Source organism: Hemiscyllium ocellatum, chromosome 5 (genome assembly GCF_020745735.1).
Source record: "Hemiscyllium ocellatum isolate sHemOce1 chromosome 5, sHemOce1.pat.X.cur, whole genome shotgun sequence".
In the NCBI taxonomy this organism is placed as follows: Eukaryota; Metazoa; Chordata; class Chondrichthyes; order Orectolobiformes; family Hemiscylliidae; genus Hemiscyllium; species Hemiscyllium ocellatum.
Window position 1 is genome coordinate 38,427,756 of NC_083405.1, and position 26,254 is coordinate 38,454,009.

The following is a 26,254-nucleotide window of genomic DNA, read 5'->3' on the forward strand; positions in this document are numbered from 1 at the left end:
CGAAACGTCTATTCTCCTGCTTCTTGGATGCTGCCTGACCTGCTGTGCTTCTCCAGCACTACACTCTCGACTTGGGTCTCCAGCATCTGCAGTCCTCACTTTCTCCTTTGAGCATCACAAAAATAAGAATGAAAATATTGTATATTGTTCTTTTAGTAGCCTCCAACAGTGCATTTAAAAAAAACAAATTAAAACTAATAAGAAATGAGGCAGCTCAACACCTAACCTATGTGGTTGCAGAGTACAGCAAACATACTTGAAAACTCATCAAAAATGCCCTCATGCCTGCACCAGTCAACCTGTTCACCTAAAGACCTTTACCTGGATAGTGATGGCTAGAATACCAGCAGAAACAGAATGGGAAGTGCCACGAGATGATCTTCAGGCCACTGCTTCTCCATTTGTACCTAATGGTCATAGTTAAATTTTTCATCATTTGTTTTTACTCTTCAGCTGTGGGGTCAGTTACATTTGCAGTCAGCCTTCTAAGTCCATCTTTAGCTTGATGCAACTTGTTTTCCTTCAAGATATCATAAAATAAGCACTATGTAGAAAATCTGTTGTGAAACTACAAACAGATTTAAGAGGGGGTTTTTGGTCATTGGATGAAGCTGCAATCTCTGATTTTTTTTCTCTCTTTATTTCTACCAGGTTAGGGTCATCAGACTGTATATATTTAGTTCATACTTGATTCAGAAACCTGCCATTTTGGATGCTCTGAATATATCTTGAATTTGCATAGAGACACAAGAGCCGATACAGAACTATCAAAGAAGGTTGACTTGGCAAGCTGTTTCATCACTCAGAATTAAATTATTGAGAAACTCAATCAACTGTTTGAGTGCACATCATTACATCAATGGCAATTCTGTGATAAAAAATGACTAAATTAACGTTTTTGACCAATAATTTGTTTCTTTTTTTTTCCAGTGCCCTTTTCCGTGGTAATTCAGATGTTGATCAATTAGGAAAAATCTTTGAGTAAGTTATCTGACTTTTACACTGTGGTTATGTAATGATTGTAGATTAAAATAATGGAATTAAGGTGAAATGGGGTTTAACTGCTTTACTCTTTGTCAAAATATTTGCTTGGCTTTGGCCAGCTGCATTTCTTTAATTGTGCAAACAAAGTCATACTTTAAAAGTGACCTGGCATTAACAGGTTATGGTTACCAATTTTCTTAAAGAGCTGCCAGGTTTCACAGCCACAGTGAATCTAACAAGTGCTTTTCCATTTTTTTTAGATTACTCTTCCCCTAGTCCTCCTTAGAGTAATTACACCAACAGACATGTCGCATCTCATCAAGTGTCTTCTATAAATCCCAAGTATATTATGCGTACAATCTTTCCTTTATTCAAAGTGCAAGTTACTGCTCCAGAGAAGTGTAATAAATTAATCATAATATCACTCTGACAAAACAATGCTTATTTCTCTCAATTACCTTGAACTTGATTAGCAATAACTTCCTCACTAACACTCTGTGTTTGGATTCAGCAAGGGCTGCTCAGTTCCTGACCTCATTTTAGCCTGGTCCAAACATGGACAAAAGAGATGAACTCAAGAACTGAGGTGAGAGTGACAGCCCTTGCCATAAAATAAATAAACTAACTGACAACCCTTTTTACAGTATTTCTTGTGAATTGTGCTAACGAGTGCACATATCCTTTTTCAGCAATGCACAAAATGCTAATTTAACATTAATAAATACTTATCTTGAATATTTATTTGTATTTCCTCATTCCATGTTAGTTGTGATGCACTATTTCAAATTTTCTGTCTGTGATGGTTTGTGTAAGTTCTGTGATGCTCCTGCACAAGTCAAAGGAGCAATGTTGTGTGAAGTACAATTTCAGTGTAATTTATGCCATTATTCTTTGGCTGAGAAATTGCAATAAAAAGAGTGAAGACATCAGTGCTCACCAATGTTAAGGGGTGAATTGGACATAATGTTGCTAACTGAACATGCTCAGCTCAACACTGAAATCAGGAAGTTGCTGTACAAGTTGGCTTGCTGCTCCAGAAACCTTGCAATAGCATCTTGGTGTTCATTTGGATAAAGGTCTTGATATTGTGACCATTTTTGTTAGAGCAACAGAGCGTAATATTTGGGAAATCTTGCTACGACTCTCCAGGACATTGGAAAGCCACATCTAGAGTATTGCATATAACTTTGTTCTTCTTACGTGAGGAAGCAGGTCAGAGAATCACTAGGTTGCACTAGGATGAAGAATGGTTTACCCAATACTGTTCGGAAAAATGAGAGTTGATTTTATTGAAATGTAAGGGATTTTAGAGGACTTGACAGAGTTGATGCTGAGAGGTTGTTTCCCATTGATGGAAAACCTAGAACAAAATTAGGTATAGTTTCTAATAAAGGGTCACCTATTTATGATTCTGTGAAAGGCTGACTTACGTATGCAAGTTGAGCTAGACAGATTTTTGAACTGTAGTGGAGTTAATGATGGAAAACAAGCAGGGAAGTGGAGTTGAGGCCAAAATCAAATCAACTGTGATCCTTTTGAATGACATTGCTTGTTGAAGAGGCCAGTGTGAAGTTTTATTTCTTCAATATTTTAATTATTGGTCAAGATTTAAAATTTGAAAAAAACTTCATTTTTCTTTGCCGCCTTTATTTCTCTCTCAATTTTACCTTTCCTTTCTATGTTTTGTTCTATTAATGTTGAATCTATTATTGCGTTTCACATGTCCGAGTTCAGAAATTGTTTGATAGCAGAGAGAAGACTTCCAGTCTACCAGATGTTATTACTAAATCATAATGATGAATACCATAATTAATATAAGATCAATACATAAGAATGCAGCCACAAAAAGAAGTTGGAATAAGTTAAGATGGGTGAATGGATTCCATTCCTTGTATGACTGCTACTGGCTTCAACAAACCTTGAATTTTGAAAGGGAGGATGGTGTTAGCCAGTTTTATTTACATACACACACACACACACACACACACACACACACACGCGATTGACTCTAGCTCAGCTCAGAGGCAAGTAAGCCAAATTCCTTCAGTTGACAAATAAAGAACAAGAATTTTACAAAACACCTACTAAAGCCAAGATGCAAAAGTTATTAACAAATGTTTAAATTGTATAAATCTGTCAAGCTACTGCTCTTTAAAAATAACACACACTTTCTCTTTTAAAGCCTGGGGAAAAATATAAAACGCAGTAATGTAATCTTGCAAGTACTTTGGACAAGTAACAGTTAATTTCAGAAAAATTAATTATTCACAAATAATTACAAATGCTGATTTGCATCCACTGTACTTACCCACAAATTGTTAGCACTGGAATAGGTTCCTTTCAAGATCAGTTATGGTTGATTGAATTTACTTTTCTTAGAGAAAGTGTTGTGAATGTTCAGCCTTCTCCTTCAACAATGATTAGATCTTCCGGTAGATTATCCGCTGTCAAGCTTTGATGGAAATGGTATCAGATAAAGAGAGAGGGCAAAGGCTGTTTCTCCTGCAACAAGTTTTCTCTGGCCATCTGTTCAAAACCAATATGTTTTGAACCCACAGACTGAATTGTTTGCCTTCCAGTATTATAAACAGCTTGCGTTCTATGCAAATGCAAGACTTCTGCTATTGTAACTAGTGTCCTTGTTTGAAGTGTTTTTTTTCTAAAATTTTGAAGTTATATGTATGTCCAGCCAATGATAAATATTAATATATCAAATAACACATCTTCATAGCACGTGATGAAATCTCCGACTTAATTCCTAAAGAAATACTTTTTGGAGGATAGGTAAAATTAGGTAAAAAATTCAGAATGAAAGATTTTGGGCATCATGATCTGTAGAGGCAAAATAACTGCAGATTCTGAACGTCTGAACTGAAAGCAGAAAATTCTGGAAATAATCAGTGTATCATGCAGCATTTCTGGAGAGATAAACTGACTTTCTGTTTCAGTGCTGTCATAAACTGAAGACTTCATTAGGAAATGCAGCAATAAATCTCAGTCCTGTAAACAGTGTGTGCAGACCTGACTCTCTCTCTTGCAACTTCAAATGCAGTGGTCAAGGAGTCATGCCACATATACCTTACATTAAGTTTTGTGGAAAGTGCAAATTCATTAACTAATGACCATAAGATCTTAATAGTTTGTGTTTGATGTACTACAACATAATTCTGGATTAGAGTGGTGCTGAAAAAGCACAGCAGTTCAGGCAGCATCCGATGAGCAGGAAAATCGACAGTTCGGGCAAAAGCCCTTCATCAAGAGTAGAGCAGAAGGGTGGAGAGATAAGTGAGAGGAGGGTGGGGGTGGGAAGAAAGTAGCATAGAGTGCAATAGGTGAATGGGAATGGGGATGAAGGTGATAGGTCAGGGAGGAGGGTGGAGTGGATAGGTGGAGAAGAAGATAAACAAGTAAGACAAGTCATGGGGACAGTGCTGAGCTGGAAGCTTGAAACTGGGGTGAGGTAGGGGAAGGGGAAATGAGGAAACTGTTGAAGTCCGCATTTATGTCCTGGGGTTGAAGTGTTCCAAGGCGGAAGATGAGGCATTCTTCCTCCAGGCGTCGGGTGGTGAGGGAGCTGCGGTGAAGGAGGCCCAGGACCTCCATGTCCTCGACGGAGTGGGAGGGGGAGTTGAAATGTTGGGCCACAGGATGGTGTGGTTGATTGGTGCGTGTGTTCCAGAGATGTTCCCTAAAGTGCTCTGCTAGGAGGCGTCCAGTCTCCCCAATGTAGAGGAGACCGCATCGGGAGCAACAGATACAATAAATGATATTGGTAGATGTGCAGGAAAAACTTTGATGGATGTGGAAGGTTCTTTTAGGGCCTTGGATGGAGATGAACATTTATAAACATTTATAACTCTAACATTTAACTGTCATAATAATAATTGCACAATGCCAGTAAAGTTGCCTTCCACAGTAGAGGAAGAGGAGTGTTTCAGATCCCACTGACATTGAGAAAAGTATCAAAAAATTTTAAAGTAGCAACAATATGGTTATTTGAACATTAATAATCGTATCCATCAATATGGGGTGATTGATTACTGTTGTCACATGGTGGGCGCAGGTTTTGCAATTCCTGTGGTGGCAGGGGAAGGTGTCAGGACAGGAGGGTGGGTTGTTGGGGGGCGTAGACCTGACCAGGTAGTCACAGAGGGAACAGTCTTTGCAGAAGGTGGAAAGGGGTGGGGAGGGAAATCTCTCCCTGATGGTGGGGTCCGTTTGGCGGTGGTGGGAATGTCGGCGGATGATTACTAACCTATAATTCTCTGTTTGAGTTCAGTCTCAAGAAAGAAGTAGAATGACATTACAGGATCAAATCATCTACTCATTTAGCGAGGGAGACCTTCTTAAAAAAAATCTTTAAAATTGTAATAGGATGAGACGGGTAAATGCAGGAAGGACCTTCCCAATCACTGGGGAGTCCAGAACCAGGGTTCACAGTTCAAGGATATAGGGTATGCTATTTAGGACTAAGATGAGAAGAAAATTCTTCACCCAAAGAGTGGTGAGGCTATGGAATTCTCTGTCACAAACAGCAGTTGAGGCACAAAGCATTTAATATATTAAAGAAGGAGTTAGATATAGTTTGTACAGCCAAAAGTGATCAAAGGCTATGGGATGAAACTGAGAACAGGGTACTGAGTTAGATGATAAGCCACAATCATATTGAAAGGTGGAGCAAATTTGAAGGGCTTGAATGGTCTACTCCTGTTCCTGTTTCTATCAATTCAAAATGAGAAGGTTTACCATCCACAATTCTCAGTCCAGAGATAATAGACTAGTGATATAGGAGACCGGCAAATGATGTGGATACTTGGGAGCACTGCTCAAAAAGTTCTACCAGCCACTTTTCTCCACCTCACTGACATGCATACGGTCGATATATCATCACTTTGCCTATCTGTCCTGCCACACATTATGGCACTAATGTGCCAGTGAGTGCATAAGAATAGGCAGCATAGATCTTTCCCCAACATTGACAGCACAAATATTGGATCGGAGTAAAAAACAAGATGTAAATTGTTGGAGCGACATTCTGCAGGCAGATCAGATTTGGAGTGGAACTTATTCCTTAGTTGGCAAATGTACCCTGAACCTGTCCAAGGTGTCATGGTCACTAACATGGGAACACAGGAAAGGGCACTGTACTCACTATAAATCTCTGAACAAAAAGTATATTTTAAAACCTGCAACACCAGTTGTATTTGGATCGGAACCTATCATGTTATGTATGCTGACATGGCGGACATTTTTAGTTTTGAAGACATTAAAGGCTGGCACGGAGGGGGCAAGAGTGGGGGAAGCAGTTGAAATATGAAAACAGAGAGGTTTGACACTGGAATTTCAGATAGACACAAAACATAACCAATATTTGTCTCTAATTCCTCCACCACTCACCAGAACATCCTGAAACCATATTTCCAGATCAAAAGAATTGCCAGGCAAACATTCACAAATTGTTTGTTATTCTTTCAAACAGGATAATAAAATTATTTAAATGTTTTGTTCTGTTAGAGGATATGAGGAGTGTTGGATCAGCCGTGATCCTGTTGAAAGGCAGAGCTGCATCAAGGTTCTGTTCCTATATCTAATGGTCTTATTATAATGACTGATTCTTGGCACAAATACACACGTTTCATGTATTTATTCTCATTACAGTAACATCAATTTATTAAAATATTTAAGGTCATTTCTACAGCATATTTGATTTTAGGTAAGGGAGTGACAGATGTGTTACTTTTCCAATGGCATTGACAAATATGTTCCTGTTCCTATAGTTTAGCAAATGGGGTAAACACCGCCCTCCGGTGGCACATTTAAGTAACTAAATATATTTCTGTTAGACTTGACCATTCCTCCAAATTCGCAGTAGTAATATACATACAACATTTTGTCAGAGACAACTCTGAGGGTTCAGGGTAACAAGTGAAAATGTCAAGTTTACTCATGTTACAAATTTAACCTTGCTGTCAGGTATTATTTTGTAACAATAGTTAAAAAATCACACAACACCAGGTTATAGTTGAACAGGTTTATTTAGAAGCACTAGCTTTCAGAGTGCTGCTGCTTCTTCAGATAGCAGTGCTCCGAAAGCTAGTACTTCCGAATAAACCCATTGAACTGTAACCTGGTGTTTTGGGAATTTTAACTTTGTCCACCCCAGTCCAACACTGGCTCCTCCACATCATTTATAACAATAAACATTTATAACTCTAACATTTAACTGTCATAATAATAATTGCACAATGCCAGTAAAGTTGCCTTCCACAGTAGAGGAAGAGGAGTGTTTCAGATCCCACTGACATTGAGAAAAGTATCAAAAAATTTTAAAGTAGCAACAATATGGTTATTTGAACATTAATAATCGTATCCATTAATATGGGGTGATTGATTACTGTTGTCACATGGTAACAAAATACAGTGAATGGTGCTGTTCAGTATGCTGTACAAGCAGATCTTGCTGTACAAAGTACATCAAGGTAACAGAACACAATGCAGAATATGGTCTTAGAGCTGCAGAGAAAGTGCAAAGAGATCAAAACTAACATTTGAGAAATCAGTTGGAATGCGCATCAGCCATGATTAAATGGCAGAGAGGACTCGATGGGCCATTCCTATATCTTATGGTCTTATTTCAAATAGCTACAGTCACAAAAATCAGATGTGAAACCTGTGATTCCTGAAACTGACTTTTTTTAAAGCAGGTTGATAGTTACAGAGAAAAATACAGCTTTTCATAAAGAGGAATTCCTCATCTGTTACCTGACCGATTAAAGAATGATGGTCACTTCTCTCAGTGAGGAAAAGAAGTTCAAAAAACTTGCCCAATCAACTTAAGGTTTCTCTGAAAGATAACTATAGGATAATATTGATTCATATTTGACATAAAGCAGCCTGTGCACTCTTTGAGGTGAAATCACATGTTACGTGAGGGAAAAGAAACAAAATGGAGGAATTAGAGTTAAATATGTTCCATTATAAAATATAACTTCAAACCAATTAATTGTTGTGAATGTGATTTTGTTTTTAAATTGCTTTTGCACACAAGTTAAAGTATTGTCTATTCATACAGTGTACTTGGTCTTCCAAGTGAGGATGACTGGCCTCTAGATGTGGCACTACCAAGAGATGCATTTTCAACAAGATCTCCACAACCAATACAGGATTTAGTACCAGAGATAAATGAACCAGGGAAAGACCTGCTGCTGGTATGCTTGTGTTCATACGTTATTCATTAACAGTACAATTAATTTTTGTGAGCAAATGCAATTTTTATTATTAAAACCTGGCAAATCAACATGAAAATTTACCAACTTATATGATTTTTCTCAAATAGTGGATATCTATGAATTTATAGATTTTACTTAAACTCTGCATTTCTTTGTTGAAAGATCATGACTAGGAATTTCTCAGAGCTATTATTGTTTTGCTACTGTTAATTGAGCTTTGACAAAAAATGTGCATTTGGCTAATCTTGTGCTAATTGTAACTCAGTATTTTATTTTTATTCTGTTTGTTTTTTTTTAAAAAACAGAAATTTCTAACCTTTAACCCAGAGAAGAGAATATCTGCTTTCAGTGCACTGTCCCATCAATATTTTATGGACCATGAGAAATACACTGAGAATCAGAACTTGTGTCTATCTTCAAGCCAGTCTTCTTCAGAGGGGAACACAGCTTAACATCCACCAGAAATGCACAAAGCTGCAAGATGTGCTGATTTCGTAGTACGATTTCATTTGTCGAGCATTGAATTTTTGGTCAGACGTTATACTCTTGCAAAGATTACTTGACAACTCAAATATTTTACAGTATGCTGCTTTTAAAATATGCCTCTTGTGCTTTCTTGATTAACAGTAAACTATCAATCGGTTATATAATGAAACAATGCAAAAACTGTTGCGGCTCCTCCGCCATCTCCTCCCTATCCATCCTGCCCCAGGAAATTTCTGGACTCAATTAGCTGCTGTCTATTCACAAATGCTGCAAAATCCTGTTACCTGAATGTGGCGTGCTGCAAATGTGAAGTATTTGGAAAAATGGGATAAAGTCACTGCCAAACTACCAAGTACAGTCACTGCCAATCCTGCCAGAGTTTGTTCTCCAGCTGCTAAGGCCACAATTTGTTACGTTAAAAGAAAAGACATACTAAATGTCCTCACTGAAGAAAGAATGTAATTTTTTAAATGATCTTTGAATAATAAACCATTAAAAGTGATATTTTTCTTCAACCATTGCCCAAGGTGCTGTGAACATTTGGGTATCAACAGTGTTTTATATCAACCAATATGGAAAGCATTTCAGAAGTGATTGCTGTGGCATTAGCTGGAACAAAAGATTTTAACAGAACAGTTGGATTTTAAAGAATTGCTTCATATTTTGCCAATAAGAAGGAACATTGTTTTTAAAAAATCATGACTACTTTTTTGCATTTATACAAGATGCTTGTTTTAGATGGTATTTTTATATATACTGTAACAGAAGACAAAGCAGTGAATTTGGAAAAATATATCTGTAGAATTATAAGATGCTTAACACATATCAGTATGTTTAAATGCAAAATGAAAAAGCTAGTGAATGAATCACTTACATTTTCAATTTATGATGATCTTCAAATTTCACAAACGCTCCTCCATGCCTAGTACTTACAGAATGTTATGAAGAGGTAATGTGTGTTCAACTTGGGGTTGTCACCATTTGCTGAACTTAAAACTGGATAGTCACATCTTAAGGACATGGTATAGGCTCAATACCTGATCCGTGCAGATAAAAATACAGAAATATATTAAAAATTAAGTTTGTGTTTAAAAAAAGACTTGTCACAAGTTTACGTTTTGGAAATTGCCAGATAAAGCAGACTGGCTGGGCAAACTGGATGGATGGCATCCCAGTCAAACTGCAATGTTACAGATGTATGGATAGTTGAATCATTGTAGTGCAATACAGCACTAACTATGATCGAATCCATTGCATATTAGTGTCTTTCTTATAAACTGTACTGTATCAGTTGTGTTCAAGTAGAAAGCCATCAGCTTCAAATAACTCTTGACAATACAGATTGGTAATCACAAAGTGCTTGTATTTAACAGATAAATCTGGATTAATGTTAAATCAGCCTCAAGAAACAATTTGTTTCATATAATAGCTAATATTTATGTTTTTCTTTTGAGATAGACTTGCTTTGGTAAGAAATCATTGCTGGATGGCTTTTAGGACTGTATTGTGTAAAGGTGAAAACAAATAAGTACGTCAATCACATATTAAAACACTGCAGTTTACAAAAATTAAAGCATGGTGAGAAAGGCATATTTGATGTACTATGAATAAAGAGGGTTGAACATGTTAAAGTAGCATAATATTGCAAGGGACTTTTATATGTAACAAGTTGTGCAGCCAGTCTTTGTTTCAGTGACTGATGAAAAGCAAACAAAATATTGATTACAACAGACTTTGGTGTTGATGAGGTATATCTTTGATCTCGACAACTAGGAAATGCATGTGTTCAGCCTTATGTCAGTACAGATGAAGCTTATGCATCAACATGATTTGTAAATATTGTTTAAAAGGCATAAAATAAAGGGGATAATTTTAACCTATATTTTAACAAGACATTTATATTAAACTGAAGCTATAAACTTTCTAACATGTCAATTTCAGGGGAATTAATAGTGTTTTGAAATGTATCTACATGATACCAACATTCAGCAACTAATTTGACTATGGTGCTTCTATATAATATTTTTATCTTTCAGGAGAGCTCTAGGACTGTATTTTCTAAAATAGGTGAGGTGGATTTGTAGCAAACATCTTCCATCCTATTGTAATAAAGTGTTTCTTTTGTCTTCAGTTGAAATCATAATCATCGTTAAACATACTGCCATTGTAGTATTAGACCACTGTTCTCCAACAGAAATGGCCATGAAAAGCAGAAGTAGATGAATGGGTCAGCAAAGAGGAAAAAAGTAAAATGCAAAAGAAACAGTAAATGATATAGGGAACATTTCCTGTTTAAGGAACAATCATTGCAGTTTAGTTTATGTATGAAGTAAAGGTAATGTCACCATTGTCCAAGGTGACCAGAGGGCTGCTCTGTCATAGAAAGAGATGACAGGTAATACATTTAACCTGGGGGTTACCATGCCTCAGGCAAGGAGAGAGTTTGAGAAGGCAGAACCGTCCTGATAACCTAAACCTGAGAGGGAATCGAACTCGTGCTGTTGGCATGACTGCATCAAAAACCAGCCATTCTGCCAAATAATTACTATTATTTTATGGTTTCTGGGTCCTGTTTTGAAATGTGTGTTATTTTAATAGCACCTTTTTTATTTCAGGGCAATAAGTGACATACAATATTGCGAAACAAACATATTTTATAGGTTGCTATACGTTCTTTCAGATATTGCAATGCCATTGTCCCATCCTCCAAACTATGATTCTCACTACCGTGTCTCATTCCCGCCCTACTCTCAGCATATTATCAAAGTCCCATTTGTGGAAAAAAATCTTAATGCCATTAGTGGACAGTTGGATGTCAGTTTTGTTTTAATTTTAAGAAATAAACAACAATGAAACAGTCCAATGCTCATACCATTTACAGTGCTGTTTGGTTTCCTACAAGCCATGGAACAGAGTTTTAAAGAGGCTGCCTCAAGTTCTATTCTACATAGTAAACTTTAAGTCTTAAATTGAAAATAAAATCGTAAGCAATAGGTACATTATACAGTTTAACCATTTGCTTAATAATTAGGATGTAGCCCAGTGTATTTCCAAATAAATTGCAAAGAAACTGATAGCAGTGGAGCTCCCACATTTCATAGCTCATAAAATCAGAAAACCTTGTTTCTTTTTGCAGTATGTATTAAAAATAAAGCTTTACTTCTGTACACAGATTCATATATATTTCAAATTCCCAAAGTTCTGTGCAAAATGTTCAGTTAAGGATTTCATGGATTGCTGTCGAGAGTGGTGCTAGAAAAGCACAGCAGGTCAGGCAGCATCCAAGGAGCAGGAAAATCGGCATTTCAGGCATGAACCCACTCTCAAATCTGATGTCCAGCATCTGCAGTCCTAGTTGATTTCATGGATCACTGTCTATTGAACAAAGCCAGTGAAGTTTATGTACCTGGTGAATATCACTACAGAATCTAGGTAACCCAGATATGATTTTCAATATCCCATGACTCTATTGTCAATCAGCCATAGTTCAGGCTATAAATCAATGACAGTCATTATAGTGTATAATAATGATTTGCATTAATTGCCTGCCTTGAGACTATTGTATGTTGCATCCTCATTGAGAACAGGTAAAACTGAGTATCAAACATGATGTACCTGTGGTCGTAGCATCATCAACATGGAAGTTTTCTGTACTGACTTCAAACTCTAGCTTAATCAGTGGATTAGATTGACATTTCAGTTAAAACAGCACTGTACTGTACATAGCAAGTAAAACTGCAAGCCAAGAGGTGTTGCCACAGCTACAATGAAATATATCTAATAATGACACATTTCCTTACAATTTCATTTCTAAAAAACAATTAAAGAAACTTGTCCTAAATGAAAAGGTTAGCAATGCAGATTTGCATTGATTTGATTTCATTATCCATTGTCAAAGAATTTTAAATACAACTTTTCATGAAAATTATGATTTTTTAACCATTGATTTATAATACTTGCATGTAATTAGTGAAAGTTTACTTGTATATAGAGCAAAATAGTGGCTGTCAAATGTCTCAACTAATTTCACAACACTAATATGATGTGCAGTTTTTAAACAGGCTGTTGAGTTCACTGAAACATTAGCCATAGCTAGTTGCTAATATTGATATAAATGCTAGGAGGCTGTTGGTGATTTTTTTTCCATTTGTGGCTGTGATGGTATTTCTAATGTTTCAACAAATAATTCAAGAAATAGCACTTAAATGACAGTATATTCACATTTTTAATGAAAATACTGCAGTCAGAAAGTGCATTTCTACTAATGATCTTAATCCAATATAACCATTTAAAATAATAACTTGCGAAGTATTTCTGTATCAAACATTGTGTTTTAATGGAGTTCTGGGAAAAATATAACAAAGAAGATTTAGTCAAGCAGAAATTGCTCAGTAAAACAAATGTTGTCATTCAGACCCTTAAAGATGAGGAATAAACTGTTGAAGCATTTGATTACAGCTAGAAATGTCAGTTTGTTTTCTTGTAATTTTTGTAACAATGAGCAAGATAATCTTGTTAAATATATAATGTCTCATCAGTTATCCAATTTTCAAATTAATCAATGTTCCAAACATACTGTATACTCCTCCTCCATGGTCATTATTTTGTATTGAGAGGAAGACAGACAAAGAATGTGATAAAAGAGAATTGAGAATGGGTGTTAAACAGGTATTGAGTGAGCATTGGAAAGGTAAAGGAATTTTGGGAGTGAATAACAATTGAAAACAAATAAGTTAAGTTAAAGTAAATAACATTGCAGGAACCACAGAGCTTAAGGTATTTCAGAAAAATGATTGGCACATACATTACCCAATGGTCTAAGCATTGATAACTGCCAACAACAGAATTATAAAAAAAACAGAAAACATGAGGCAAGTATTATACCCTTTCACAGGGTATTTTGAGTTAATTTTGAGGTAATATCCCAAATTTAAAATAGAAATGAGAAATTTGATATGAATTTAATAAGCATTTGTATGGTGTTAAACAGGCTCATTGTTAGTGAATAGGGAAAAAAAAACAAAAGTATCTTATTGAGAAATATGTCACACCAGAGAGCATGACCATGTAATAGTGGGTTAATAATGTGACCTTGCTTTTCAGTAGAGCACTATGGCTCTGCATGTAACTGATTGCAAACCTTTTAAACTCTGACAGCAATGTTAAGTAGGCTGCAGTGTAAAATCATGGAGGTTTGGTACAAAGTGCTGCTTTAGTTTGGACAGTTGTGGGCTATGTTCGATTTCAACGTTATGCATTAATTGTTCTTATGGTATATATGCAATTTTGAAACAATTTTTAAATTGTTAGATATGCTGAATAGTTTAATAGGATAATGAAAAGCTGGACAAGGAAGGTCCCAAATTCAATTTCCACTGTGTACAATCACAACTGGGTAGAAGTATGAGACATTACATTTACGTTGAGTATCCATGGTTAGCAAATAGAAAATCAACCAACGTTCCTATTTCTGACCAATATCCAACAACTCTAAAACGAAATGTTAGTCTGTGATTGGCAGGTGAAACAGCACTGTGCTTTGTGATGAAAGCATACAGTATTCACATTGAAGGTTCACATCTTCTACAGCACGAATAATTCATTTTAACTGCATGATTATTTTAAAGTTGTGTAACTGAGGCAGTTCCATCAGACGTTTCTTCCACAGATCTTACATCCAAAGATTGGGATTTCAGAACATTCTAATTTTAGCCAAAAATTGAATGGAAAAGTGACACTTGTCCTGCAATTTCATTTTGGCTTTTAAGTATAGTGATGGGGCATGCATTCTGTCAGATTTTACCTTTGCATGTTGTCCTATTGCTAAAAATACATTTTTTTTCCAGTGTAGCTATAGTTACAAAGGTAAAACCTCACATCTTCATGAGAGAGAGAATAAATGAATATTAAAAAAAACAGTAACACAGAAATGGCATTTTCCAAGAAGCAGCTTTAAGGAATAAAATAACTCCTAAAGAGATGTCACTAACATTTAAAACTAAATAATGGGAAAAAGTTTCCAATATCAGTGCAGAAAATCAAGAATAAATTAGACTTTGCATCTATTGAAATTCCACAATTATTAAAGCTCATCTGAAAATATTTTTTCCAAACCTGTCCTGTCCACAAAACTGACTGAGACCCCAGATTGAAATACCTAGGGTGATAATTTTACTTTGCACCCATTTGTAGCTGCTAAGTATGTCAGTTAGTGTCTTTTAAATGCAAAAGAAAAAAAGTCAACAGTTGTATTCTGTTATGCTGACTAATGGCACTGATTCATGGGATGATTTTAAGTTTTATTATGCAAATTCACTTTTTAGACAAAACTTGAACTGTAACCTAACCTGTGCAGTCTGAAGCTTATTTCCTAATTGTGCCCAAAGGAGAATCTCTTTCTCTTCAACACAATATTAAAGATAGAGTTCTGCTGGTACTGTACTCCTGTGTATAATACATCATGTCAAAGTAATAAAAAAAACAACAAAGCACAATCTTGACAAAATACTTCTAAATTGCATTTTTTGTTATTTATTCAAGAATATATGTCACATAAAGCAGCAATATTGTTTAAATCAGAAATTTATTTTACAGTGAACAGTGGTTTTAATCCTTAAAGCTAAATTATACTTAGAATATTTGACATTTGAACAATATCTGGCCAGTTTAGAATATTGACTATGTCATCATAGAACTGCTACAGAGTGAAATGTTGCAAAACACATAAGACACACTGCAATCTTTATTTGTGAATTTAAGCTGCAGTTGTAACAAACGCTTATTTAATTCAACACATCATGGCACTTTATACTTTTGGCTGTGTCTGTATCAGTCATAAGATTATGAATTGTATTATACTCTACAGTTTATCATGCATTCAGCATTGATATATTGCAGCGGATAGGCTGTTACTTCTGTGAGCTGACACTTAAGAGTATGATGTATGTTTTATATCTGAAGTATAATTGAAGGTATCCAATGTTTAAATCAGAAGCTGATCTAAATTCAGTTAAAACACCATAATTTACTATGGACATCAGGTATTAACAAAATTCACATCATACTGCGAGTTTAATTTGCAACTTAGTGAGTGAACCACTTTGCTAATTAATGCATATTCGTGTATTTTAGCATAAATACATTTTAAGATGTCCCATCGGCGACGATCAATATTGTTTATCAAATGTCATTTAAGTTTTTTTTTCTGGTTTACACTGAAGTAAGTCAGAATTCCAGTGTTTTACAGAAAAAGAAATAAACTAGCTTGTGTGCACTCAATTTCCTCAAGTTGACTTTGCAAAAATGAATTCCAATACATATTTGATATAACTAAATTTTGATTTCTAAAATGCTTTATAAATTTAAGAACAAGGAGTGGGCTGGCAATTCAGCCCCTTGAGCCTGTTCTGCTATTTCATATGATTATGACTGTACTCATCTCTGACTCAATTCCACTTATCTGCCTGCTCTCCATAACCGCTCAACTTATTACTAATTTAAAATCTGTCCATCTATCTTAAATTTACTCAATGTCCTAGCATGAGTAGTAAATTCCAGATCTATGGCTCTTGAGAGAGGTAATTTCTCCTCCTCCATTTTACACCTGCTCCCTTTATCCTAAAGCCATGACCCCTCGTTCGAAATTAGCTCACATGAGAAAACATTTTTTATACCTACTCTGTCAATCCCTAAAACAAGTTGCTCACATTTAATTACTTAGCCACACCAACGCATTTTTATGTTCTGATGCCTTGACATTCCCACAGATATAATTCCAGTAGGTATGGTTGGATCACATCCAATAGATCCCACCAGCCATAAAACCTGAAAACTTTACAGGGTTAATGGGAGAACACCTTGTTTCAGTAAAATTCATCCCTTAACTCTATTTTCTACATGCCCACAAAAACTCCCACATCCTTTGTATCCTTGATCTGCCTGACATTCCTGTCAGCCCTGTGAAAATAGGAGTATTTTTCAAAAATGCCTTGAATTTTCAGGGTTCATGTGGAGGCCAATATGCCTTCCTTCAAAATACTACATGCCACATAAATGCTGATTGCCAGTTGGAACAATTCCATAATGAGTACACACTTGTAGCTTAACATATTCCTTCCCACTACTATTTGTCTCATCCAGAACAGATAGAAGTTCCACCCCTTATTCTGGGGAACAATGAAGATCTACCAATTGGATCTCCACCAATTCCCTGGTTCTTCTTGGAGTTATGGCAGGAGACTGGCAAAATATCTGAGATATTTCAAACATACTTTCTAGACCATGTTCCCTTTGGGTCCAAAAGGTATTTTACCTATGTATGGATGTTCATAACATTGGTAATTTTGTCACTTTCCTATGCCCTTTAGCAAAGACATTGTCTGTATAGACTTACATGACAGATAAATCTTCAAACCTACAAGTTAAATTGAATTAATTTGTAAAACTTATTTTTGATTAAACAATCTTGTGTTGAATCAAATTATATTTATATGTTCAAGTATCTTGTATGACTGGTCAAGCTTGCAAAGCAGGTGGTTAGATTAGTATGGACACCAAATATGTATAATGGAACAAATATGATTAAATATTTATAGGTTTTTTTGTAATAGCTTTGTACTTAGAGCATTCCTGATTCATGTTTGCTGCTAAATTTATGCCTTGCCTGGGTCTACAATGTAGAATGTGTTAAATAGGGAACAAGATTGCATTGGCAAAATACACCAATGTTAATGCTGCTTGTGTTTGGTGGACTTTTGCTGTCTCTATCTTATGTTTTACTTTAGCTTGAACTGTTCTTAGCTGCTAAATCATATTTTGGAAATAAATATTGTAGTGTGTACCATATTGTGGAAATGTGTGTGACTTCAAAAGAATCTTTTTGTAATTCTGTAAATGGGATATTAATAATATGCCATTTCAATGGCAGAACGCCATGGGTTAATACCACATTTCTCAGTCCAGGTGGTAAATGAGGGTTGGGGTTTGGAATTGGCAGCAGTAGTCAAAGGAAAGTGATAGCCCATCTTCTTTAAAATGGGGAATCAGCTAAATACATTTCAAAAATTTACTATTTTGTTAGCAGACACAGAGGCCAGAATTTTGTCACGTTGCCAATGGTTTTACCGCTGGTCAGAGAACCAACTGAGTACTTCCCATCAGCTCCATAGGGAATGCCCGAGAGAAACTTGTGTTCTTGAGACAATGAATTGGTTATTCACACATCTTCTCTACAACTGAGATTTCCAGTGGTGGAATTCTGGCCTGCTCAGAACTGCAAATTAGAGGTTAGCTGCTCATCAGCTAGACAGACAAAAAGGAAAGGAAATGTAGTTCTGATATTTAAGGATGACATCAGGGCAGTAGTGAGAAATTATATGGGTTCTATGATGGAAAAGGTTGAATTAATGTCAGTGGAAATTTGAAATGGTAAGATGAAAAAGTCACTGATGGGTATAGTCTGTAAGCCATCAAATAACAGCGCAGTAGAGTGGACAATAAACAAAGAAGAAATCGAATGTAAAAACAGTATGGTAATTACCATTGGGGATGTTAATCTCCATATTGATTGGTCAAAAATCAAGTCAGTCAAGACAGCCTTGAGGAGGAAGTTCATAGAATGTATCTGTGATAGTTTTTTCTTGAACAGTATGTTTAGGAACCCACAAGGGATCAAGCTATCCTAGATCTGATCCTATGCAACAAAACAAAGTATTAATGATCTCATACTTGGGGATGAGGGAGATGTCTAAGGTACACTGGGAGCAAAGAATAGTGGAGGACTTTCAAAGCGCTTTTTCAGTGCTCAGCAAAAGTATACACCAGTGAAAAGGAAGGACTGTTATTTAAAAAAAAAGTGATAATCAGCTATGGATAACTAAGGAAGTGAGGATATCAAATTGAAAGCTAACGCATACAAAGTGGTAATGATTATTGGGGAAACTAGGGGATTGGGAAATTTTTTAAGGGTCAACAGCCACAATAAAAGCTATAAAGAAAGAAAAGATGGATTATGAGAGTAAACTAGCTCAGAACAGAACAGATAGCAAAAGATTCTACAAGTATATAAAATGAAAAAGTTTAAAGGAAACATTGGTCCTTTAGAGGACAACAAGGAAGATTTAACAATTGCAGATGAAGAAATGGCTGAGGTGTTAAACAGGTATTTAGTGTCAGTCTTCACAGTGGATGACACAAAGGACATAGCAGCATTTGATGACAAGGAGTTAATGATCAAGAAATTATCTTCATCACAAAAGAGGTAGTGTGGGCAAGCTAATGGGGCTAAAGATAAGCAATCCTGGCCCTGATGGAATGCATCCCACGGTACTAAAAGATGGTGGAGAATAGCAAATGCGCTTGTGGTAGTTTACCAAAGTTCACTGGACTCTGGGGTGGCTCTGGCAGATTGGAAAACAGCAAATGTGACACCAGTTTAAAAAAGGAGATAGACAAAAGGGTGGTAACTATAGGTCCATTAGTTTAATTTCTGTAGTGGGGAAAATGCTTGAATCTATAATCAAGGAAAAAATACCAAGACATCTGGATATAAATTGTCCAATCAGGCAAAAGCAGCATAAGTTCATGAAAGACAGGTCATGTTTAACTAATTTACCGAAATTCTTAGAGGACATTACAAGCACAGTGGACAACAGAGAACTAGGGGATGTGGTGTATCTGGCTTTCCAGAAGATATTCGACAAGGTGCCACATAAAGGTAAACATTGTTACAGATAATGTATTAGCAGAGATAGAAGATTGGTTAGCTGACAGAAAGCAAAGGTGTTTTTCTGGTTTCTGGTATTATCAACAGCTAATAGTGTTTGAACTGCAATTGTTTACAACTTACATAGATGATTTAGACTAGAGGAGTGGTAAAGCAAAGTGCAGAGGAAACTGAAAATCTGCAGAGGGATATAGATAGGTTGAGTGAGTGGGCAAGGGTATGACAGATGGAGTACAATGTTGGTAAATGTTAGTAGGAATAACCACAAAATGGACAATTTTTTAAGTCATGAAAAATTGCAGCATGCTGCCGTGCATAGGGACCTGAATGTCTTTGTGGTGAATCACAAGAAGTTGATTTGTAGCTGCAGCAGGTAATTATGAAGGCACATGGAATATTATTCTTCATTGGTACGGGAATGGAGTTTAAAAGTAGGGAGGTTATACTGCAACTGTACAGCATGCTGGTGAGGGTACACCTACAGAAGTGTGTATAGTTTTTGTCTCCTTACTTAAGAGAGGATATACTAGCACTGAAAAAGGGTGTAGAGGAGGTTCGCTAGGGTTGATTCTAAAGTTGAGATGGTTGGCTTAGGAGAGATTGAGTAGTCTGGGACAATATTTATTGAAATTTGGAAGAATGAGAGGGAATCTTAGAAACGTATAAAGCTATGGAGGGAATAGACAAGATAGAAGCAGTTTCCATTGGTGGGTGAAACTAGAACTAAGGGGCAGTGCCTCAAAATAAACAGGAGCTGAGTTGAGGACTGTGGAATTCCCTGTCCAGTGAATAGCTGTTGAGGATACCTCAGTGAATGTTTTTAAGGCAAAGATAATAGATTTTTGAACAGTAAAGGGAATTAAGGGTTATGATGAGCAGGCAGGTAAGTGGAGTCAAAAGGTGTAGCACTGGAAACACACAGCCGGTCAGACAGCATCAGAGGAGAAGAGTCGACATTTCTGAAGAGCTTATGCTCAAAACTTCAACTCTCTTGCTCCTCAGATGCTGCCTGAGCTTTTCCAGTGCCACACATTTTTACTCTGATCCGCAGTCCTCATTTTCTCCTAGGCAGTAAGTGGAGCTGAGTGCACTAAAAGATCAGCCATGATGTTATGTTCATCATTGCTGCCAGCTGCTGGTGGAACTACACAAACTGGAAGCCCAGGATCAAAGAGCAACTTTGAGTCACAGATGAATGAAGGCAATTGGGGAAACTCCACACCATGCTAATTGTTTGCTGCTCTAAGACTAAGAAGTTTGACAGCATCCAAGAAGCGGCTTGCTTTTTTGGCACCACATCTGCCATTTTAGTCATTCACTCCCTCAACAGTAGATGCACAGTGAGATAAAACAATCTGAAGCAGGCTCCTCCAACAGCACATTCCAAACCTCGGACTTCAATACCTAAAAAAGAAATATAGCAGATGCATGATAACAACACGTGCAAGTTCCCCTTCAATCTACACACCATCCTGAAATGGAATTATATCTGTTCCTTTAGTGGCTTAAAATCCTGGTAATTCCTAACAGACTGTGTGTACATAAATGCTGCAGTTCAGCATGAGAAGACCACCACCTCATGTTGCAGTTAGTGATGGGTAATAAATCCTTGCCCATTCAATAATACTACTATCCATAGAAAGAATAAGAAAAGATAGATCCCACAATAGTGTAAATGCAGATGGAGCATAAAATTGTTTTGCAACAATGCAGTGGTGTACTGCATTTTGTCTATGAGCAACAAATATTGGTATAGTGACAGTTTAGATGATAAGTTTGTGTCATACAACAGCTTATTCTCATCAGCAAAATATGATCCAAACATTAAGGTGTTTTCTAATGTAATAGAATGTTAACTTACTCTATCATTTTGAACAGTGCTGTTAATTATGGTCTTTCCAGATAGCTTTTGTTTCAATTAGATAGTGCCTGGATATCTAAGCAGGAGGAGAAAGTGAGGTCTGCAGATCAGAGCTGAAAATGTGTTGCTGGAAAAGCGCAGCAGGTCAGGCAGCATCCAAGGAGCAGGAGAATTGCCGTTTCGGGCATAAGCCCCTTACCTAACACTACGGGCAATTTAGCATGGCCAATTCACCTGACCCGCACATCTTTGGACTGTGGGAGGAAACCGGAGCACCCGGAGCAAACCCACACAGACACGGGGAGAATGTGTAAACTCCACACAGTCAGTCGCCTGAGGTGGGAATTGAACCCGGTTCTCTGGCGCTGTGAGGCAGCAGTGCTAACCACTGTGCCACCCACTATTATTTTTTTATATATAGACTAACACGCATGCACTGAAAATTTCAAAGTAACTGAGCATCTTTAAAGTACACAAACTGTTGACTGAAATGCTGGAATTGTTAAACATCAGACGCTCCAATTACAGTCTTCATTCTGGACGAATGAACCAAAACGGACCTGAATGCTTTCATCATTCGCGTTTTACCACGAGAAATTTGTGCACTGTTGGTAGATTCAGTGACACTCGGCGCACAGTCTAAACCGACCATGTATTGCCTGGAGGCGGACACCAAACATCTACGGGCACAATAGTTTAAGGTGAGTTTAATGTCTTGGCCGCCATCAAACACGGATTAGATTACTTACAGTGTGGAAACAGGCCCTTCGGCCCAACAAGTCCACACCGACCCATATCCTAACACTATGGGCAATTTACATATATTTAGGTCTCTTATTGACCTAAAGATGACCCGTACATCTTTGGACTGTGGGAGGAAACCGGAGCACCTGGAGAAAACCCACACAGACACGGAGAGAACATGCAAACTCCACACAGTCAGTCGCCTGAGGCGGGAATTGAACCCGGGTCTCAGGCGCTGTGAGGCAGCAGTGCTAACCACTGTGCCACCGTGCCGCACACAACATCAGCGTCAAAACGAAGCATTCTCCGGCCACTTATCCAATAACTTTTTTTTTGAAACTTGGAATTACGTGAAGATTTACAGTATTTCAAAAGCAATTCCGATGGGTACCAAGCGTTTGTTCGGACATGGGATGCTCCAAGTTCATTTGGAGGAACAGCAGCATCACACCCCGAATGTATTTGTTCAAGCTATACTTTGAGTGAATTTTATAACAAAACAACCAAGACCGCTAATTATTCAGAACAGTTATTGTTTTTATTACCCGAATCCAAGCACCAAAAAGACTTTAAGTTCGTGGACACGGATTAAGCAGTTTCATTCCGAGCCCGGCACGAGCCGAAAGCGACCGTTAAGAAACCGGAAGTGTCGGTACCAACGGCCGGCCCTGCACTGCGCATGTCCTCCTTCCCGTCGCCGTGACTTCCGGCGTCCTTGGGCCGCGCTGCGCAGGCGTGACAGTTGCCGGTTTCAGTTGAGAACGGTGTCGGGCTCGGCTCGTGCAGTGCGGAGACTGTGGTCCAGGAAACATGGGCAAGCGGGACAACCGAGTGGTGAGTGCCCGGCCCCGCGGCCTAAACCCGTCCCCGGGTCTCCCCGGCTATCCGGCTCCGTGACAGCCGCTGAGGCTCCCTCCACGGGAGCTAGGGGCCCTTGAAGCACCTTCGGCGGCTGATGTTTGTAACGCGGCGCAGGAAATGATGAGCTGGGGGCTGGTGAGCTGCTTTCTGATCCACATCCCAGGTTGCTGAAGGAAGTGAGGGTGTTGATAACGGATGGGCTTTCCATAATCTTCCCCACCCCAGGATAGGGGAGTCAGTGGGAGGAAGGTGGTTGGACATGTCGGAAACCTGGAAAATGGCAAATTTTATATAGACTAACACACATGCACTGAAAATTTCAAAGTAACTGAGCATCTTTAAAGTACACAAACTGTTGACTGAAATGCTGGAATTGTTAAACATCAGACGCTCCAATAAATTGAGCTTTACCCAATAAGAGACCTAAATATATTGCTGGGCATATATCGCGAGTCAGTTTGACACCAGGTGGTGGTTAAGTTTTTTGACATCATAATAAAGAGAATTAAAAATCAACAGGTAACTTGGAGAGATTCTGTTAATTTAGAAGAGCCAGCACGAGCTTATAAAAGTCATATTTTGATTGAATCGAATTTTCTGATTAACAGAAAAGTCTGAAAGAGAAGGATTAGATGTTGTCAGTATGGACTTGAAGAATATGTTTGACAAGGGACTGGATAAAATGAACTGATCGATGATACTCAGATTCGCCTAATAATAATAGCGCTAATGTGGATGTTAGTTCGGAAGCAGTGCGTTGTGTTAAATTACAAACAAAAACAAGTTGCTGGGAAAGTTCAGGTTTGGCAGCGTCTTTGGAGAGAAATTAGAGTTAAGGTTTTGTGTCTGGTGACCCTTCCTCAGAGCCATAATATTGTAGGAAATTGTTTTTTTGGTCTAGCGAAAGATATGAACGTGGTATATCTCAAGACTCAGTGCTATGACCCGTGACGACTTTGATATATGTTTTTATATATAAATAAATCACACGCAGTGAAGTACACAGTAATATTCTAAAATTTATCCAATGTTAGCAAACGGAGGTGTGACAATTGACTGAAGCAAAACAGAGCTAGTTTTTCAAATAGGCCGATAAGTGGCCAGTGGAATTTAAAAAGTGAAGGGGTAACAACATATGGAAAGGAAATATATACCTAATGGCATAGTTCTAAGTGATGTGCAGGATAGGAGGCTCCATGTGCATACATCTTTGAAGATAGCGGGCCGTACAGGCAGTTCAGTTATAACGCATCTTTCAGTAATGTGAATTGACTGTAACACAGTTGGGTGAATAAGGAGTCCTTTTTCTAAAACACAAACTTCTAAAGTGTGTATTGCATATAACGCCATTACATCACCAATACTTTGTGCATTTGTATTGTGTAGTTTTTGTATTACACAGGGTCATACAAGAGCACAAATATTGCATAATAGTACAACTACCTTTGTGAGAATAGATGGCAAAGAATATGGGACCTTGGCCGCCTTAAATGGAGATATTAAGTACGAAAGCAGGGGAATTATGCTGTTATAAAACCGATTAGGTCATTCAGGCTTGGATTGGTAAGAGGTGAATGACTTTCATGTGCCTCAAGTGCCAGATATCAACGATGCTCATGGAGAGAATCTAACCATCTCTAGTTTGCACATTTGATCGCTGAGCTGGAAGGTTTGTTTACAGACATTTAATCACCATGCTACGTAATATAATCAGTGAGCCTCTGGTGAAGTGCTGGTGTTACTTCACCGGAGGCTCACTGATGATGTTACCTAGCATGGTGACAAAATGTGTGAAAGCAAACTTACAACCTGAACCTCAACCTGAGCGACAATTCTTCTCAAACATTGCTAATCATCTCTGTTCAAGATTCAAAAATGTCGCCATTGCTGAATTACCCAACCTTTGATATTCTGGGGATTACCACTGGCCATAATCCTAACAGAGGCACCCATTCATTAATATTCTGGGTCCAAGAGAAGGTCTGAAGATAATCCTGTAGAAAGTTACTCACTTCTGACTCCCCAGAGCAAATGCCATATCTTCAAGATATAATTCAGGTGTGTGAGGAATTACAGTAACTATTAACCAGTAGTTTGCTAACCACAATTCTCATACAGCCAGGTATTGACCCGGAATGCCTCTATCTGTCTTGCTGCCCCCACTACCACCCCAGCATCACCACCTTTTGATCAAACCTTGTTGATAGTAATTACAAGCAGTCCTGGCCACAGCTGACGCAGTCAACCTCCCTATGTGTGCCTGATATGAGAGTTTATTGTACTTTCTGCTTTGCTGACTGAGTTCTTTACCATATGGTTGGCTGTATGACATAGTCATACAGCCAACCATAATCCCAAACTAAACTAGTCCCACTTGCCTGTGCATGATCCTTATCCCCCAAACATTTCTTATTCATATACTTATCTAAATATCTTTTTAAAAGTTGTAACTGTACTCTCCTCCATCACTTCCTCTGGAAGGTCTTTCCACATGCGAATCACTCTGTGTAACAAACAAAAAAATTACCCCCATATCTTTTTAAAATCTTTCTCCTGTCACCTTAAAATATGCCCTCTACCCTCAAAATACCCCCTCGCTGGAGGAAAAGGCAGCTGCCATTCACCACCTTATGCCCTTCATGAATTTATAAACCTCTATAAGGTGACCCCTCAACATCTTGCACTTCAGTTAAAAAAAATGTTCCAGCCTATCCATTCTCTCCTTTATAACCCACGCAGTTCATTCTCAGCAACATCCTGATAAATCCTTTCTGAACCCTCTATAGCTTAATAATATCCTTCCTGTAATAGGGCAACCAGAGCTAGACATAAAACTCCAGAAGAGCTTTCTTAATCACTGATTGTATAAAATTAACTAATATGAGTGTTTTGGTGTCTCAATATGTCCTTGATTGATATCCCATTTGCCAAATGAGCATTCATTTCTTTCACCAGCATCTCGTGGCAGCAATGTGTACACCCTAATATAAAACAACTTGGGAAACTTCTTTCAACAGTATTGTCTTAACCCAAAGCCCCTTACCCATTTTAACAAAGGTTGAGGTAGATGGGAACCAAGATTACCCCCTCCGCCCCCCGCCCCTCCGATTACCCAATTCACATTACCTTGACTTGAAACTATTGTTCATTCATTGTTTTCGGGTCAAGATCGTGTACCACCTCGTGATATCCCTACTTCACATCACGTCTAGCAATTCTGTAAGCCATTACCACCTTCTCGAGGGTAATTAAGAATGGTCAGTAAATGCTGGTCCTGCCAGGCAATATTCCTGTTTCATGTCCATTATTGAATGACCTGAATGCTGGCCTGTGACAGTGTCTGACTGCATCATTATCCCTTATCTT

At 37.7% G+C, this 26,254-nt stretch overlaps 2 protein-coding genes across 8 annotated transcripts in view; both read left to right on the plus strand.

Moving 5' to 3' along the window:
- cdk6 (cyclin dependent kinase 6) overlaps positions 1-12,581 on the plus strand; it is a 239,985-nt gene extending 227,404 nt beyond the window's left edge. For all 6 annotated transcript variants that reach the window (XM_060824666.1, XM_060824667.1, XM_060824665.1 and 3 more), the window contains exons 6-8: positions 931-981; positions 8,057-8,192; positions 8,519-12,581. In XM_060824666.1, the coding sequence (XP_060680649.1) occupies positions 931-981; positions 8,057-8,192; positions 8,519-8,665 (334 nt within the window). In that variant the 3' untranslated portion in view covers positions 8,666-12,581. The remainder of the gene's footprint in view (positions 1-930; positions 982-8,056; positions 8,193-8,518) is intronic.
- A 10,164-nt stretch (positions 12,582-22,745) lies between these two features.
- Positions 22,746-26,254, plus strand: part of fam133b (family with sequence similarity 133 member B) — a 44,026-nt gene continuing 40,517 nt past the window's right edge. For both annotated transcript variants that reach the window (XM_060825398.1, XM_060825399.1), the window contains exon 1: positions 22,746-22,861. In XM_060825398.1, the coding sequence (XP_060681381.1) occupies positions 22,838-22,861 (24 nt within the window). In that variant the 5' untranslated portion in view covers positions 22,746-22,837. The remainder of the gene's footprint in view (positions 22,862-26,254) is intronic.